Here is a 20328-nt window from a genome sequence, read left to right on the forward strand (position 1 = left end):
GATCAACCAGGCCAGCCACATCGTACTGTTTTCTATTACATTAATTGGACTCCTAATCACTAATTGTGCCACTAGATCATTTTGAGGCCACTATGCAACACAGAAACAACTGAACTATTAAACCCATGCAAGATCAAACTAACTGCCTTGTGAAGTATCTATGGAATCTTGCATCCATCAAGGCAATTTCAAGCACTCATATATAAAAAACACAGCAATCCCCATTATAGAATCTTACATATTTTCCTGGAAAAGTGGGGATGGTTTCTGAAAAGGAAAAAATGAAGGAGGATGCAAGTTACATCCATCTTCTGATCAGCCCACTTTATACTTGAAGTGTAACTGATAAAGCAGTGGAACTTGCATTGTTCTGATAGTCCCTGAGGGTCTGTTCCTATGCCATTGAATTCTATGGGAATTTTGCCATCGATTTTCAGTAAAAGGCCATTAGTTTGTACAATAAGTAATTTTCACTCAGAGGAAGCAGGAAGGAGGGTGCGGCTGGGAAAAACAAATAAGTGAACATTTTGTAGGCTATATGATAAGACAGATTTAGCGAGTATGCCCACACCGCACATCCCCTCAGCATGTAAAGTATACTCCTTTAGGCAAAAGGAGAATCAGGCCTGATGAGAGCAGCAGGAGATGATGGATTTGCTTGATGTAAAACCAGTGCGAGATGAGATTCAGGCCCATTCACCACACCTACAGACTGCCAAACTGAAGCCAGTTCCACGGCTCTGTCTCTTACTAAATTTCTGAGACCTACTCTGAAAATTAGATCAGCCTGGCTACAGTGGCAAGGCTGTGAAAAATTTTATGCCCCAGACAATGTAGTTAGGTTGACCTAATCCCCATTACAGAGGAGCTTGGTTAACAAAAGAGCTCCTCCATGACCTAGCTGCCACCTCTTGGAGAGGTGGATTAACGACATTGATGGAAAAACCCCTTCCACCGAGGTAGGGTGCGTCTACACTACAGTGGCACCGCTGCAGCGCTGTAGCTGTTCTACCGTAGCCCAGACATACCCTGAACTCACAAAAACAAACAGTTCTGGCCCTAATTTCTCCTATAGGCTGGGCTCCCTTGAGGACTACATTTCCCATAAGGCAATGGGGCTGACTGGCCTCTGATTGAGCTGTGTGGTGAAGCAAAGGAGTCGCATGGGTTTATGTGTATTGTGGGAGCCAGTCAGGCCAGGGAGCCTGGCTCAGAGAGGAGAATGGAGGCATCAGGCTCCCAAACCACATCTCCCAAAATGCACCCAGACTCATGTGACTCCCCTGATGCACTATGTACCTTGGCTGGAGAGGTATCAGCACATTCGTGTATGGGAAATGTAGTCTTCCAGGCACGGGAGACGACGGGCAGGGCCGTCCTTAGGCATAGGGGGCTGCGCAGGGCACCACTGCCGGGCGGGACAGCAAGCAGGTCAGAGCGGGCTCGGGTTGCAGAGCCAAACGCACCGGTGCCGTGGTGCATTCTGAGGCAGGGTTCTGCTGAGGTCTCTGGGAAGGGGCGGGGGAAACTCACCTGTGCGACTCTCTCCCGGCTGGTGTGAGGTGAGGCGGGCCGGGTGGCGCCAGCTCCGGTGATATCCTTTTGCTGCTCCTGTGTAATGCGCATTCTTCTCCTCCTTCCCCGGCAAAAACGAAGTGTTGTTGTCCCCCTTACCCCGCAGCGCTGAGTGCAGTCCCCCCCTCGGGGAGCGGCCACCCCCCACCCCCAGCAGGGCTGGGTGGGGTGCAGGTGCTTGGGCTGGCTGGCTGCGTGACAAGGAAGTTACTCACTTCCTCGGCAGCCAGCCCAATCGCCTCCGTTCCAGGTGACCGCACAGGCTGGAATGCGCACAGCTGGGCTGGGGAGCGTGTCCCTCACCCAGCAGGCGTGGAAGCAGTCCACCCCAGGGCCCCACGGGTCCCCCGTCCCTGAGGTGCTGGCAGTGCTGCCTGATGGCGTGACCTGACCTGAGGGTTTGCTGCTGCCCCGCTGCACCTCAAGAGGTCGATTTCGGGGTCCCGCGGCTTTCCACCTATCTCCTCCTCTACTGCAGGCCAGGGGTGAGCCAAGCATGAAAGCAGGACTGTGTTGCCATTGATCAGCTCTGAGCATTTTTTTTTCCAACCTTATGTTTGTCGCAGGGTTCAAAATGGACCAGTTTTCCCTTTTTTTGCCAGAGTCTTGGTGACACTTTAAATCAAAATCATGTTAGATGGTCATTTAACAACTTTCTTTGCCACAAATGCTTGCTAACAATCTTGAATCCAATTTCAATTTTTTTATTTTTTTTTGGTAAAAAAAAAATCAATATCTTAACCAAAAACAGAAAACTACGTTGTTGACAATTATTTGTGACAAGTTTGGTTTGGGGGAGGGAGTGGGCCAGTTTTCATCAGAGAAACACAAAATGTTGACAGGCTTTCCTCTAGCCCTGTTACTGCTAAACAGGGCCCTTCAACAACTGTAATATGCTCATCTCCTGACTAGTGTAGAGAGTGACCATATATCGTACTAAGATTTTCTTGCTTTTTTTCTAGCGAGTCAGTATAATTTTTGCCAGCCCACAGGTTGGGCAGCCAATGTCTTAGGTTTTCACAAGATTTTGTCCAACTGTCAGAGTAAATACCTGATTAATAGGAGTTAAAAAGGCCAGGGACACTTCCTTGTGAAGAATCCGTGCAGCAGATCAGGCTAGAGCTGTGAAAATGTCAGTGTTTGATGGAACTTTAGAGGTACGGATTTATCATGTATTTCTGGCCGTGCCTAAAATGTGGTGCTATTGCCAACCTCTTCCCAAACAAATATAAGGCACAATTTACGGACTGGACAATGTTAAGGTCAGACGTATGAACCGGCAGAGCTTAGAGGTGTGGGTGCAACACAGAAATAGCTCAAAGAATATTTTTTTTTCTGAATAAGCTCTTGATGGAAAAGAGTGGTTCTTCAGGCAGTCGTGCTGCTAACACAGTGCTCTGATATCCAGTCAAGATTGCAAGTGATCAGAAGTTATCAGCATCTGATTACTCAGTTGTCTGTGTACAATGAACTGGTGATGGAAGTTCAGAGTCATAATTGACATTGTTTATCAGAAAGGATGAGTGACAAAACCTGGAGAGGGTCCTTCTGTAACAAGGGCATATTAGGTTGGAAAAACAAATTAGCTTGTCTGTCCATGCTGCACTAATTTTAGTGGATAGTAACATATCCGTCCTACCTTAATCTAGATGAGATGATTCTGTGCTGGCTTCATTTTGGTCCCTTTGTGCTTTACCTAGGAATAAAACTAGGGTTCTATTTTCCCGCTGCTTGGAAACCCAGCTTATTAAACTGGATAATGCCATTGATCTAGTTACAGTATAAGGTTGATAGAGAGTTGTAACTAACATTAAGACTGATGTCCACTACACATTTGAAACTAAAAAGTGACTTTGTAAAAATGACACGGGCTTCCAACTCTATTGTGTCTCAGCCAGGGTGCAGAGCCTTTGAGGGGTCTCCACACTAGCTCAAGGTCACAGACTCATGTCTATCCTATATTATTTATTTTAAATAATATTTCTGATAATCTGACAGTAATTCAAACAGTTTTCTTTCAAAAAATGAAGTTGTCGTCATAGTTGTGTCATATTGAAAACAACTTTCTGGGTCACAAAAAAGAAAACGGAAAGATGAAATAGAATTAGCTATACAAGCATAGAAGGGTTCTACACAAGTTTGTACATCATGAAAACAACGAAGTTGATAGAGATCATCAAGTAACTGCTGAAGAAAATTTTTATGCAGACAAAGCTCAAGAAACTCAAGAAAACACGGAACAATCATTTTAAACAGATGCAGACACAAAACAGTTGAAACTGTACTAGCATTGGATAGAGGACACTGGTGCATGGCCGCAATCTTTAAACAAATTATGCACCATTATACTTGAGAAAGGCCCTGTGAGAATAGAAGGTCTTGAATATCCTAAAGACATCAGAGGTAGGAAATTCACAGAAAACAATTACTACAAAAGACTTTCTAACGGTGAAACTGTCAACAGACAGCGGCTTGTGTACTCTAAATGCAAGGATGCTGTATTTTGTTTCCCATGAAAGATTTTCAACAGTTACAATTTTAACATAGCAACCATGGGTATTAAAGATTGGCAAAATCTTAGTCACATGTTACTACAACATGAAGAGGCATACTACCACATTGAAAGTATGCATAAATGATGTGAGCTGAGTGGAAGGTTAAAAAAAAAAAATCAGACAACTTTTGATGTTCAAATCAAAGATTGCTGGAGCCAGAGAAGCAGCATTGGCGTCATGTTCTTGAACGTCTATTATCTATTGTTGAATATCTATCAACAAACGATCTTGCTTTTAGAGGAAGCGTTGAGAAATTATACCAGCCCCAAAATGGCAATTTTTGGGGTCTTCTACAACTGCTGGGAAAATCTGACCGTGATGAATGAACATCTCTGAAGAGTAAATGAAAATACATGACCGCTATTTGGGACCAACAATTCAAAATGAACTGATCATGCTAATGAGTGGTAAAGTGAGACAAAATTGTTTCTTTGGCAAAATATTTTGCCATAATTCTAGATTGCACTCCGGTCATAAGTCATCAAGAACAGATGTCATTAGTAGTGAGATTTGTCGACATTAGTGATTCAGCAGAGATTACCATTAAGGAATCATTTATCACATTTTTAGAAGTAGAGGACACTACAGGTTTTGGACTTCAAGCTCTCCTTAATGAACTAAAACTAATTGGATTGTCCATAATGAACGTTAGAGGACAAGGCTACAATAATGGTGCCAATATGAGAGGATGCATTTCTGGTGTGCAAGCTGGATTGCTGGCAGAAAATCCACGAGCCTTTTTTGTTCCATGTGCATGCCACAGCCTTAATATGATTTTGTGTGATATGGCCAAGTCTTCTGTAGAAGCTATTTCTTTTTTTTTGTTTGCTGCAATGTATTTACGTGCTCTTTTCAGCTTCCACTCAACGAACCGCGCTGTACCCCAGAAGCAGCCTGTAGGACCGGCTCCTAGGTAGGGGGGATGGGGGCCACAGGGCTCCGCTCGCTGCTCCCGCCCCAAGCACCAACTCCGAATTCAAATATTCAAAGCACATGTCAAAGCCTCTATCTGAGACACACTGGGAAAGCAAAGTGTAAAAACTTTGAGATCATTCTGAGTAAGTTTATGAAGCACTGATTGTTATTTCGGAAGAAGCCAGAGATCCAAAAGCCAAAAGTGAAGCACAATCATTGGCCTCAGAAATATCCAACTTCAAGTTTCTAACATCTGCAATAATCTGGTATGACACACTTGAGATTTTAACAAGAATAAGCAAAATAATGCAGAGTCCAGCGATGCAGCTTGATTCAACACTTACGTTACTAAACAACACAAGACTTTTTTATTGAAATACAGAGAAACTGGATTGAAAGCAGCACAGGTTACAGCCAGAGAGTTTGCAGAGGCACTTGGTGTAGAACCAAAATTTCCATGTCCACCATGACGAGAGTTTAGAGGAAAAAATGGCAAGTGGAATATGAAGGAGCAGATGAGCTCATAGAAGATCCAGAAAAGAAATTTGAGGTTGAATTTTCTAATGTTGTGATGGATAAAGCAATATCTGCGGTTGATGAAAGGTTTAATACCTTATGAGCACACCATGAACAGTCTGGGGTTTTGTATGACATAACTAAATTCAACAAAATAGGAAAACAAGAGCAGCTAATGAGAAGTGCAAGAACCTAGAGAGCCTCTTGAAGCACGTTGATAGTTTTGATTTAAATGGACTTGAACTGTACAAAATTGAGTACGTCATCACCAATGGTGCCACATGCAAAGTCTGTGATGGAGACTGTACAGTTTATTCATACCAGCAAACTTGTTATGTGTACATTGCCACGTGTATTCTACTGACAATTCCTGTAACAGTAGCATCAGGAGAATGGAGTTTCTCAAAACTAAAGCTCATTAAAAACTATCTCCACTCTACAATGAGTCAGGAACACTTGACTGGTCTTGCTATTCTTGCAATCGAAAAAGACATCACTTTGTCTTTGTCATATGATGAGATTATTACTGATTTTGCAGCCTATAAAGGCAGAAAGATTGCTTTTAATTAAAAACAAATCCTTGTTTCAATACCTCTTCATAGAAATTTCCAATATAATGTTGACAAAATTTAAAAAATATATATATTTGTATCATTCTATCAAATCAGAATGGTTTCCATAGCGCTACTTCTTTAGTAGAAGTATAGTCCATTAGCATTATAGTGTGCTTAATTTGTTTAAATTGGTTTTAATAAAGTGCATGTGACAAGTTTTCCAGCACTGTAAGATTACGTTTGTGTTGCTAAGAGCAAGTCAGGCATAGGAGCACCAGTTTAATAAGACTACGTACGGCACCATAAATCTTAAGGGCGGCTCTGACAATGGGGGCTGGAATGACAACTCCTAGAAGGCAACGTGCTGATAGGGAAATGCAGTTCCCTGTTTTCTTAGACTGATGGTATGCTGAGACCACTGCCTATTATGCTTATCAATATGGCCTCACTTCTTTCCTGGTGCTGTCTGTCTGTCTGGTGTCTGGTTTTCAGCCGGAACACCCGCTCGAAAAGGGACCCTCACAGATGCTGACCGGGCTGTTAAAAGCCCGGTCGGCGATGCTGTGGGGCTAAGGCAGGCTAGTCCCTACCTATCCTGGCACCACGCTGCGCCTCGGAAGTGGCCAGCAGGTCCAGCTCCTAGATGGGAGATGCCCACAGGGCTCTGCTCGTTGCCCCTGCCACAAGCACCAACTCTGAACTCCCATTGGCTGGGAACCACGGACATTCGGAGCTGCGGGGATGGCGCCTGCGGACAAGAGCAGCGTGTGGAGCTGCCTGCTGCGCCTCCGTCTAGGAGCTGGACCTGCTGCTGGCTACATCTGCTGTCCAGCGCAGAGTCGGGACAGGCAGGAAGCCTGCCTTAGCCTACCTGCTACGCCGCTGATTGGGAGCTTCTGGAGATAAGCCCAGGCCCCAACCCCAAGCCCCCTCAAACCTGAAGCCCCCTCCTGCACCCCAAACCCTCATCCCCAGCCACACCCCAGAGCCTGTACTCCCTCCTACACCCCAATCCCCTGCCCCAGCCCACAGCCCCATCCTGCACCCCTCATTTCTGGCCCCATCCCAGGGCCCGCACCCTCAGCTAGAGTCCTCACCCCCCTCCCGCACCCTAACCCTCTTCCCCAGCCCAAGTGAGTGAGGGTGGGGGATAGCGAGCCATCGAGGGAGGGGGAAATGTAATGACTGGGGGAGAGGACCTCGGGGAAGGGGAGGAGCTAGGGTGTTCAGTTTTATACAATTAAAAAGTTGGCAACCCGAGTCTATATCCATCTGTCTCCTCTTGTCTTATACTTTGATTGTAAGCTCTTTGGAGCAGGTATACTCTTTTTCTGTGTTTGTACAGTGCCTAGCACAATGGGGTCCTGCTCCATGAATAGGGCTCCTAAGTGTCATGGTAATACAGCTAATAAATAATCATTGACGTTTTTCATTTCAAAACAGCTGAACATTTTGGGTCAGTTACTAAATTAACTATTCCAATTTGGGTTGAACCTACCCAAAACGAAATATTTCAGCCAAGTCAGTTTTCCAAATGGAAAATTTTGATTTTGCAGAAAGTGCATTTTCGGTCAAAAAAGTTACCAACCAGCTGTAGTTATTACAAAATTACTCATGAGAGCTGGATTACTGGATTGGTTGAAAAAAAAAAAAAAACCACAAAGGAAGAATTGCTGTTCAAACAGTTCATATATGCAATGTGCATATATGCTGGTAGACTGGGGAATATGCCGACAAAGTAGGAAATGTAAATTTGTTAACAGGAAAAAATAGGTAAGTGAAATCTGAAGTAGCCAACGTGGTCAATGTCCCTTTAATGTATAAATAGCTAGTTAGAACAAATATTAGCAGGGAGTGAAAGGATAGATGTGATTTTACGGCCTTAAAATGCCCCCAGCAAAACATTTTCTGAATTGTAAACAGGATTGTAAGTGTATTATTAAGTACTATTAGTGGCTGTCAATAAAATATTTATAAATTTTATCTTTTGACTAATTTTACTGAAGCATTTGGGGCATTGAAGTCTTTGTGGTTGTCATTAGCAAGTAATCTGTGTCACCTCTGAATGAGGCACAATGACTCCCTCTGTTGCAATATGTAAAGCTTTTCAAGGCCTTTGCTATTCTTGTTGGGTCACCACATACATTATGACAGTACCCTCAAAGATCCATATTCTCTCTTTTCTACATTCCACGTCACCCCAGTGGGCTACATTCATCCCTAATATTTCTCTACACATACCACTGGGCTGAATGGAGGGGAGAATTTGGCCCAACTGACCTCAACAGCAATGTGGAGGTATCCATTAGGACAGAATTTAACCCAAGAGTAAGAACATGAAGTATTTAGATACATTATGCAGGAGTACACATTTAGCATGGCACTAAACTTAGCACAGATGATTTAACTGTTGAACTATAATTTAATTTTCTTTAAAATATTTTGGGAGATTTGGTTTAAACAGCACTGAGTTTATTTGTTGGCTGTCCAAGCATATCCGAAGAAATTTGGATGGGACTATTAATGCAGAAAAGGCCATGCAACACTTGTTCATAAGACATCGTTGTGAGCTGTGCTCATTTGTATATTTCATGCCCAACAATTGCCTCACCATCACGCCTTACCTCAAAATAACTTTGGACTGCATTAATAAAAGCTTCATCAGCCACAATCTGCGTCTCTCCATTGAGAAATGCTTGGAATCGATCCTTGACTATCTGGAGCTGCTGCTTGCTTATCTGCAAAGACATTTCAAGTGAAAAGAGATTAGTTAGCAAAATGGAAATGATGGAATTAAAATAACCAAATAAAGAATATTATATAATATTCTATCTTGTAACAGCTGGTCACCCTTGCTCCATACCAGTGCAACCATGAGGCAAACCTCTACCACATGGTCTTTTGCCTATTGCAATAATAGAGGTTGAATAAGCTACAAACCCCTTCATCCTGGCAAGTATATTCATGCTGTTAGCCACTCTTAAGAACATCTGAAATAATTCTGGGCAACAACCCGCTACATCCACATTTTCTTTCCAACACAAAATGCACACAAATTGCTACCTCTTCCAAATTGGGAATTTTCTGAACAGAACTACTTAACCACCTGTAATATGAATCACCTGGAACAATCTTGATTTTTTCAACTCACTTTTTTCTAGTTTTCTTTCCTCTTGTTGTTTAAGATAAAATGTTGATTAAAATCTATGCACTAAATAGTTAAGTACTGAATTTGTTTTAGGGAAAACTCTTTACAAGAGCAGCTGGTAAAAGTATGCTACGCAACTGCAGGAGGACACCATAACAGGGCAAAACTAAGCTGGACTTCGAGAATCCTACCTATTAAGCCCTGATCCTCAAAAAGGGTATTTATGCTCTTAGCTTCCATTGAAGTCAATGGGAGCTGGACATCTCAATACCTTTTGGGGTCTGGGTCTTAGTGGTTTGTCCTTTCAACTTTGGCTTCAGCATTGCCACAGAACGACAGACACTCCATCCTTTGCTTATGATGAAGATACACATGAAGGTGCAGGAATCAGGGTACATGTGCAGGTATCAAGGACTGCAGCTGTTTTTCTTTATTGCCCAAAAGCATTGTGGAAGGTTTAGCAGGTAAGTGAAATGTCAAACTAAGCCCCACCGCAGGATATTGGCCAGGTTCAGTGGTGACACAAACCACAAAATAATTTACACTTGGAGTTCGAAGGTGATCTTAGGACCTTGACTAGGAAAGAAAGTAGGATTTTTTTTTTTGGTAGAAATACAGTTATACAATTTGGCCCACTTAGGACTGAATTTGCAACACCACTTAGCACCTATTGTAGAAGCAGTTTTGCACCTTTAAACCCAAGTTAGAATAGGCTTGACCATAAACTTTGTTTAGACAACAATTTTCACTCTACTGATACCTGTTGAAAGAAAAAGCATTTAAATTACATTCATTTTGCACACCTTTTGAACCCCAAATCAGCACAGATCAAGCCATTTTAACTGTCAGACCATTTTCTGATCCATCTACAGCTGGCATAACTTTAAAGCCACAGTTCATGGCATAGTTCCACTGATTCTGGCCCAGAGACATCAATAGGAAGCTTACAGCAGGCTTATTGTGGCCTTAAGGCAACCAGCACACAGTTTTTGTACAGCTCTAACTACATCAGTTTAGAAACAGAGTTTAAAATTGATACAACCCCAAACGCTAACCAAATCCCAACTGGTACACTGAAACAAGCTATAAACACCTTTCTACCAGTATAACTGAATCCACACTAATGAGGTTGCACTGATTTAACTGTATTCATGTCTAAACGGAGTTAAATGGGTACAAAAATCTGTTTGTAGACCGGCCCCAGGACCGGCCACCTATTGTGTAATTAATACCATGTACACCTCGACCCCGATACAACGCGACCCGATATAACACGAATTCAGATAGAATGCAGTAAAGCGGCGCTCTCTGTGGGGCGGGCGGGGCTGCGCGCTCCGGCGGATCAGCGCATCTGGCTCCAACACGCTTCTCTGAGTGACGTGTTAAGGGTGCCGGGCCAGGGCCGAGGGGTTGGATAAGGGGCAGAGGGTCTCGGAGCAGTCAGGGGACGGGGGGGTTGGTTCTGGGGGCAGGGCAGTCAGGGGACAGGGGCATTGGATAGGGCGTGGGAGCCCCAGGGGGCCTGTCAGGAGGTGGGGGTGTGGATAGGGGTCGGGGCAGTCAGTGGACAGGGAATGGGGGGAGGGGTTTGGATGGGTCGGGGGTTCTGAGGGGTCAGTCGGGGGCGGGAAGTGACTATTAATAATGGAAATGCTCGAGGCGAAAGCAAGTTCGGTATAACGTGGTTTCACCCAAACATGGTAAGATTTTTTGGCTCCTGAGGACTGCATTATATCGGGGTAGAGGTGTATAAGCAACCAACCCTTGCCTTTATTTTCTGATCATCATCAAAAGCTGGATAGGGCAATAATAAAGAGCATTTCAAAATTGAGTTTATTCAAATGCGAGGGGCAAGAGAAATAAAAGATTAACTGGAAATAATGCTAAATATAAATACTGAAGTATAACTGGATTCAATGAACATATCTGGATTAAAAAAGAACTAGATAAATTCACGGAGCATAGGTCCATCAATGGCTATTAGCCAAGACGGTCAGGGATGCAACTCCATGCTCTGGGTGTCCCTAAACCTCTGTCAGAAGTTGGGATTGGATGACAGAGGATGGATCACTCAATAGTTGCTCTGTTCTGTTCATTTCTCTGAAGCATCTGGCACTGGCCACTGTCGGAAGATAGGATACTGGGCTAGAAGGCCCATTGGTCTGACCTAGTGTGGCTGTTCTTATGTTCTTAATGAATAATATAAGCTAGTGAGGGAATAACTAAAATCCAGAGAGATGATTCCTTAAGATGTCATGTGTACACTGATGAGTCCAATGATGATTACAAGAGCAACAGAAACATTATGAAGCAGAAGGTTGGCAGGTTGAGATCGCTGGGTGACTTCTCCAGAATTTGAGGATTAGAAAGAATCTAAATAAGGGAGAGCGAACTAAACAAAATATATGTGGCTTATTAAGTCTTCAAGAGAAAAGATAAGGACATTATGAAAAGCAAAATGAGTTACTGTCAACAAAAGGCACTGAGAAAAATCAGAAGAGTTTGTACAAATATACCAGTGGGAGAAGGAACTACAATGTAGAGAACAGACCTATTCAACATGTAAGAGGGAATCACAGTAATGATGGTTCTAAAATGGCCAAGTTACCAAACTGGATTTTAAAAATCTCACTTCAAAATAACAATAAAGCAGAGAGATACAGACTATTAAGAAGTAATGAAGGCCCATTAGATACAGCTACTGATAAAATGTAGGTGAGGGAACACTTAGAAAATGTGGACATAAATATAACAGAGGCTAGATAACAACTCACAAGGTGTGAATGTGGTTAGCTAAGGAATATTATGAATGGTGGTAATTAGTTTTGGAATGTCATGGTGAACAAGGTGAATGGGTGAAGAAAATGCAGTGTGACTATCTCGTTTGGTTTATTCTAGTGCTATGGGAAAATTGCTTTACAAAAAAACTAAAGCAAGGAATGTCATTGCTTATTTTGGAAAATTAGAAACAAATCTGCATTTACCTTTGAGCGATGGGAAGGGGAGAAAGCTATAAGCAGCTGGCCCACCCTGCTCCAAACACAGCAACATACATGGTGTCTAGTATAAATGTAGCCATTTCCTAGCTTTTGTCTTTAACAAACAAGAACGAAACATTAGGCTCAAATGAACCCTTTCATTCCTTGGGGTTGGAGCACTTGACCTGAAATCAGCAAACATAGCTCTATCTATTCAGGGTTCTAGCTCCTGAAACTTGAGCACATCAGCAGGAGCCCTGTACAGTTATGCAGCATCTTAGAACCTACCACACTGGTAATTGAGTGAAAATTAGTTCAGTGGAGAGTTCTGCTGAAATGGGTAAATACAGGTTAGGTGACTAGTGACAATTCAGAGTTCACAGCTCTCAAGGAAACTCAATCAAACTTGGGTAAGTTTATTAGTTATTCCGTTTAAAAAAAAAAAACCTAGTGCTCAAGCTGGCAACAAGTTCCGTCAGCAGCCCATTACATCATCAGGCCTGAGACAGTATTTCCAAAGGTTGACAAATTTGTTTGGTTTGACGTGGATGGAAGTACTAAAAAACAGATTGAAAACTGGCCAAAGGATCATCCACAAAGATAGCGTACGAGCAAAAGACCAGCAAAGCGCCAGGGGAAATGCTGTTAGATCTGCTTCTATCAAGCACATTGGTGGGATCCACGATGGGACTTAGGTGCTAGTATGCGCAGGATTGCAAGGCCTATCTTCTAGGTGCCTAGAAAAGTCAGAGGAACACCCTTGCACTCCACAAAGCCAAGTTACACTAGTCTCTAAGGTGCCACAAGTACTCCTTTTCTTTTTGCGAATACAGACTAACACGGCTGTTACTCTGAAACCCCCTACACCATGAATGGGGAGAGCACGAGAGCTGCCAAAGAATGGGATCCACAAAGCCAGCACACTAGGCGGGGACCCACCTAAGCTTACCAATGGGAGATGCCGACATGAGGGGAGTGCGCTAAGACCCACCCCTCTCCCACAGACAGGCGCCTAAGACAAGGCTGCAAGGAGGCGGCCATCTCTGCTCTGATTCATGACCGGGGGGTGAAGGGGGTGAGAAGCCATTTGGCTGCTTAAGTTGTGCATGGGGCCTGAAACAAAATGGAATTGGGGGACAGAAGAAACTCCCTTGTAACCTTGAGCCTAGTGGACAGGGTACTCATCCAGGATGTGGGAGGCTCCTAGTTACAGAGTCATTCTAACTCCTTCTCTGGCCCAATTAATAGTTAATCAGTCAATTGTTTAATTAAAGTGGAACAGCTTCAATAGGAGAGATTGAGGGAGACCCAGTGCTTAGGGCACTCACCTGAGATGTGTCAGATCCCTGTTCTTCTCCTCAGGAGGAGGAGGGGGGACTTGAACCAGGGTGAGGGGGGTCTCCCATAGCCCAAGTGAGTACCCTAACCACTAGGTTAAAGGTTATAAGGCTAAGCCTTCCTGTCCCCCCACCTCCTAGCTGTAGTGTGAACTCACCTGCGAGACCCGATCTGGCAGGCAGCCTCTGAACATGCCTACTGGATCAGCCCTCTGCATGTGACTGAGGGAGCCAAACACCACTCTTCCCTGGTTTGTAATGGCTCCAGGGCACAGGTGGGAGATAAGTGCCTGAACGCCTACCATGAGGCAGTACTGCACATACTCCGGCAGGCGACAGATACCTGGGTGTCAAGATTGAGGTTGCAGTGTGCATGCTCAGAGGAAACCCTCTCCCACCATCCCTCTGCCCCGTACACAAACACCTTAGGTACCAAGTGAGGTTAGGCGCTGACAGAGTTTGATGGCAGTTGAGTGGGAGCTTTGAGGAACTGCAGCAGTGCCTAAAACCACAACCTAGATGCCGATGTACCTTCGAGGATCCCACTCTTTACCCCTCCCCCAGATTATTAACAAACAGCACATTGATTAAAAATTGTAGATGATACTAAACTGGAAGCTGTTATTAACATCAGTGAGGGACAATGAAATTATACCAAGAGATGGAGGTTAGGACCCAGGAAAAGCCATTAAAAAAGAAAAAGAAATTCAGCAGACAAATACACATCCTGATACACCAGAGGAAGATGTACTTGGAGCAGAGAGATTCTGAGATTAGAAAATACACTAACTCAGCACTGGACATGCTGCATCTTCACTTTTCATGTTGCATTTTAGGGGGGGGCCAAGTGCCACATACTGGTTTGGGTTTGTATTTTTTAGATAATTTTGTCAGAGAACTTTATTAATTTTCAATTTGTAGCACATTGCCTCTCACAGCGATTTCCAAAAGGCTCATTTGTTCAATTACTACAAAAGTAGTTTCTGCTCCACACTTAACACAGGAGATTGGTGGAACTACCTTCAAAGTGAGTGATGTTGCCTGACATTTCTGGAGACTAACAGCATTCATCTCATGCATTGTTAATTACTCCAGGGGGCACCATAAAGGCGTCATTGGAATTTTCCTTATTAGAGTTGTGGGTTTCTTTTTTTAAAGCACACAGTTGTGGGGGGAGGGAGGGCCCCCTTTTTTCAATCCCATCACATGTGCACTGTTGCTTAATAGCACCTTAATGTTCTCATTTTTCCCCCCAGGCTGCAAAATAGCACTGGTTTATTGATCCTTTTCCTCTTTCCACAGCTATGAATATCATCAAGAAAAAGTCAATTTCTAACTGAAAATTAAATTGCTTTCATATTCGATTTAGCTTTTGCAGTGCCAAGGAAACAGATGACCGATGAAGGAATTTCATCTTCCATAAGCCTAAGTAAACAAGAAAATGTGTTTGAACACAACCCACACAGCGAAAGGAAAAACTGGGTTGACCACACTTCGGGTATTTGATTTTGTGTGTGCGCCTTTTAAATTCTCCCAACCACAAGTTCCCTGTGTTGGTTGTCAGACACAGTTCCTTGGTGCTTAATGTTAGCTTGAGTTGTGGCATATTTATTAATTTGTATTAAAGCAGCACCTAGAGGAAACCATCAAATGCCAGGTCCCCTTGCTGCTACAAACACACAGAAAAAGGCAGTACCTGTATTACCATGAAGAGCTCACAGTCTAAACAGGCAAGGAGTGGGAGAGAGGAAGGATTATTATCCCCATTTTATAGATGGAGAATTGAGGCACGGGGCAATTGAGGGCTTGCCGACATGCAGAGCTGCACCAGCTTAAATAAAGGTGTGACTTTAAACTGGCTTTAAGATGGTGCAAAAGGCTGCGTGAACCCTCTTTTCAGTTTAAGTCAACCTTATTTTGGAGCAGCTTAAATTGAACAAGTTAGGAACAAGTTTAAGCTCCACTGAAATAAAGCACGCTCAAACCAAACTGTCCACCCAGGAGTCTGTACTAGTTAGACCAGGACAAATCTGAACCCAGACAGCCACAAACAACTTGGCCACTGTCACACAGGGAATGCATGGCAGAGCCAGGAATTGAACCCAGATCCCCCACAGTTTCCAATCCAGCACCAGAACTTCAAGATCAAACCTTTTGATGAATTCTTCCTCAACATTATTCCCAGCTCTAGAGACTGAGCTCAGTCCCTAGATTTGGGTCCTACAGACGGCAGAGTGCTTTGTTGCACGAGGCCCTTCTGGAAGGCAAAATCATTACTGTAAATGAAGGAAATCTCTGCCCTGCTGTTCATGCTTGGTTCTAGCAACTTCTATTAGCAAAGAGCTAATTAACTGCCATTTGGACAGCTGCTGACCTCCTGCTGTCAATAACCCTTTAACACCATGCATGGGGCAGGGCTGTGGGATTTTCTACCTTCTAGTATAGAAGGCAGAAAAAAATAAACATTCTGAAAATTTTATGGATTGTATGTGGAAATCCCCCCCCCCCCCCCAGCTCAGATCGGCATTAACTAATTCAGAAAAAATAACGCATAAGTTGGTGACAGGAAAGAAACATTCTAACCAGCATCCCAGACTTAATGCCAGATTCTCCAGGATCAGATAAGTCGAACCAAATAATGTATGGGATGTACGCCCTGATTCAGCAAAGCATGTATGCATGTGAGGAGCCGTCCTGTCGACTGTAGTTCCCGAATCAGATTGCCTAACATGCCTGAGCAGCAGAACCCCATTAAGTTTGAGAAGACAAAAGAATCTGCTAAACCTATCTGCTGCCCTTGGTTTATTTCAACAGCAGCACTATCTAAACCAACCTATAATGTGCCTCTTCAGAGATTCCCAACTTGAACACTGAGGTCCATAGTCAGCTAAATACTTAAGCAGAGGCTTAACTTTAAGCACGAGTAGTGCCATTGATTTCCATGTGCTCAAAATAAGCACATTTAAATGCTTTGTGAAATCTGGTCCAGATACATTATTTTGATATATTTATTCACAGCAATATGATCAGCTACACAAAAATAACCTCTATCTTGCTGAGCAGACCCAGTAAGGACTTAGAAGAGGCCAATACAAAAAAACATTTTTCGCTTAGTGGTCTTCCATAGTGTGCTTACAAGTGGCATTAAAATAGAATAACTGCTCCACTGAAACAATTCCGATTCAAATCAATACTGTCACATCCGTGTTCTACGCTATCTTGGCAGGACTTGGGTCAAGTTTTGCTCTGTTGCACCAGTACAACCCCACTGAACTGGTTGGAACTTCAATAGATTTAATGGGATCCAAAGGTAGCTCTATAAAAGTGTGCCAGAATTGTAAGAAGAGAAATAAATAGATGGCCATATTTAGTAGTGACAAGTTGAATTTTCTTATTACCATATTCATTAGTCTTCTGTCACTTTTCATTACTCCTCATTACTCCTTTTTGGAGCATTCACTACCACTATGAACACACACAGCCATTAGATCATTCGCATTATTGGATAGCGACAGGGAAAGCACTAATAGCCACTGCTTCATTTTACAGGTATTGTAGATTGCCAGATTTGTATAAATTGATTTTCGGATTCGAACGAGATGTAATAAAATAAATATTCGCTATAAAATATTTTAAGTACAAAATGCCCAGTTTGGATCTTGGAACCACACATGCATATCCAGGAAAAATGGAATTGATTATAGGTTTGAGAAGAGCGGCCTTCCTACCACCTTCTCTAAAGCGAGTTAGCCCAGATACACACATTTAGTCCTACACACTTGCTTAGGGACCCCAGAAACGAGATGTGGGTGACCCAGTTGAAACAACTCAGCCCTGAGCACTTGCTATACATGTGTCTCTGGGTGCATTAAGCATATCAAGAATGAAATTTCATATGTTCAGCTTAAGCAGACCGTAATGAAATGTGGAGAATTCTGCATAGGATGATTAATCAGCTAGAAGCTCTGACTACATGTGATTTTTACACAGTTTTTAGTTGACTGAGAAAATCAAATGCAAAACCTGCCACACAGGGCCATAACACTGATTTGGGGTCATACGTTGAAGAGTTGTGGATCACAAATCAATGAATGGTGGACACCCATCCATAGAAGAACCATAATAAAGGGAAGTAGTTTTTAAAAAAAAATAGCTTCCCTGCAAGCAGAATTACATATTGCACCTTGCAATCTGTTTAACCAATCCAGGACTTCTCTTCCAAGATGCCTCACTGTACATGGAGTTACTATATTTGAGTTCACTACAAGCTGGCTCTACTGCAGAATGGGTCGTGTTCATTTATCACTGTGGGCAAGTGATAAAACAATAACATAAAATTACTGATATCAATTAAAAAGAATCTATAATACAGATGCAGCACAAACCAAGAGCATAGCTCTAAACTGCCTCAAGTTTCGGTGAAGTTCAGTCCTAGATCCAAGCTCTGCAGCTTTTACCTTCTTTGTTTTAAAAACAGTTTCAGAGCTCCATGTGTGAGTGTAAGCAGAATGAAAATTATTGCATACAAGAGGTCAGAGGAAGTAGCAGTATTTAATGGCCTGTCCCCACACTGACACCAAAAGCACACGGCTATTCAAATCTGGAAGGCCACAACCTACAGTATGCGGCATGGTGCAATTGAAAAGCCACATTATGACATGCTCTTGATCGTCACGTATCCATGAGATGCTGCAATCCCTACAGAAAATAATGCAACAACAACTATCAGGTAAAACGCAGCTCTGAGTTACAGGAGAGCATCATTATTTGTGGTGCTTGTAACAGAATCGCAATGTGAGAGAAATTCAAGCAAAGGAGCCGATACGGTTTAGTACTGGATTTCCTAGTGACACACAGGGCCAGATTTTCAAGTCAGCATAGCACACTGTGGGCCACAATGGGAATGGCTGGGTGCTGAGCATCCTTCACATCTGGCCTCAGCTGCAGATGACCTAGGGTTGGGGGGAAGGGGAGTGTCCTGCTTGGGCCAGGAACCTGTGCAGTTATCCTGGGCAGACAGAAACTGGGCTTTTGATACAGCCTCACAGAGCGTGACCCTCAGGCAGGCGTGAGGTCTGTTCTTCAGGGTGTTCAGTCCTGCATTACCGAGAGCACTGCTGCACTACCGCCAAGCTTTTTCATCCCATGAGCCCATCCATAAAGCAGCAGGCTGGCAGGGGGACTGAGATTTACGATGGCTCGGTGCATAGGACCACGCCTAGTGGTTTTCATGAACTGCACCCACAAAGAGCTACCCCTCGCACCTGCATTGTGTCACCACCACCCTGCATGCCTTGCAGCAGGCTGCAAAGGATCAAAATGAGGGATTACAGAGAGCTGAACTGTCTGTTGCCGCAGACTCCATGTGCACTGCTTGGTTATTTTCCCAGCAGCCAGACAAGTGCAGTAACAACAGGAAGCAGGTCTTCATTCCCAATGTGCAATTAGGTACATAACAGACTGTTACTATTTATATGAGCTGCGGCATGCTCTTGCAGTCTCCTAATACCACCTGCCTTTGACCATTGCCCTGTAAGAAGTACTGTTAACAGCACAGTCAGCAGGCTGCCTTCACTCTTCAGCACTGTTGCTTCCAGGAACCACAAAGTCTGCTAAGTTGGCAGAGAATGAAGCCTCGGGCTCTATTTACACATCTCAAAACTAACCTTTAACATATATTTCCAGCTTCTACTTCTATTCCCCAGGACTCAGAAGGATAAAAATCAAAGGCAGATCACCTGTTCTAACAAAGTGATAATTATCTATTGCAAGGACAGTCAGAGCCTAGTTTGATCTTCACAAACTGCAGTAATGACAGTGAATTGCAAGGATTTAGAACGCATACTCATTTAGGAGATCAGAGAGGCTAGATGCAGCCATATACCTAATTGCGTATAGGGTGTAAGATAATCAGGATAATCACTGCTGATCAAAGGTCAAATCAATGCATGATTTCCTCAGCCCATAACTGGAATAAGAGCATTCATTAACCTCTTACCTACTGCAACTGAATTAAAACTCACAAGAACAAATCATGCAGCAGCCACATTCTCATTGAAAACTTCCAGTGATCCAAACGGTCATTTGCTAACTGCACCTGTGTTTCTTTATAAATCACCAATGGACATATATCTTCTTAAATTGATTAAATTAGAATAAACCAGGAACACAGATGACAGGCTACTCTTAATACGGATACAGGATGAGTTCCCTTCCTTAAAGTCCTGATCTAAAACTACTGTAATTTCACAATTTTTTATTATACTTTCAGTGTAAGACCCCAAATATGTGCCACCTATTCTCTTTAAAGGGCAGTTTCTTGCACAGAGTATGTTAACATCAAACCATTGCATACATGCTCCAGGTTTACTGACTGTGGAAGCTTTAACTCAGCAGCCATCTTGTGGACGTGCCCTCCAAAGTACTCTGTAAGAGTTATACCTCCCCCACAAAACTCCTCAGCCAAACCCAGCTCTGGTGTCTACCCCACTGACTGCCAGGGAGTAAGGCCAGTTCAAACCAGAGCTTCCTACTATTATATTATTATCCAACTCTCTCCTAAAGACTTCTGCAAAGCCCACAATAAGACCATTGATGCTGATAGTTCACTAAGTAAACTCCACCAATGTGTCACTGGAAGATGCCCAGATACCCAAGTGACGGGCACACTATACAAACTGAAACAGAATAGAATAGACAAAGGTATTCTTCCTTTGGAATTTCCGGTGTGTTCTCTCTTCTATGGGCCCA

The 20328-nt window shown here is 43.2% G+C and overlaps 1 protein-coding gene across 9 annotated transcripts in view; it reads right to left on the bottom strand.

The window, feature by feature from the left end:
- CADPS (calcium dependent secretion activator) overlaps nucleotides 1-20328 on the bottom strand; it is a 380054-nt gene that overhangs the window by 297283 nt on the left and 62443 nt on the right. For all 9 annotated transcript variants that reach the window (XM_077821175.1, XM_077821172.1, XM_077821173.1 and 6 more), the window contains exon 2: nucleotides 8740-8853. In XM_077821175.1, the coding sequence (XP_077677301.1) occupies nucleotides 8740-8853 (114 nt within the window). The remainder of the gene's footprint in view (nucleotides 1-8739; nucleotides 8854-20328) is intronic.

Source organism: Eretmochelys imbricata, chromosome 7 (assembly GCF_965152235.1).
Source record: "Eretmochelys imbricata isolate rEreImb1 chromosome 7, rEreImb1.hap1, whole genome shotgun sequence".
Classification (NCBI taxonomy): Eukaryota; Metazoa; Chordata; order Testudines; family Cheloniidae; genus Eretmochelys; species Eretmochelys imbricata.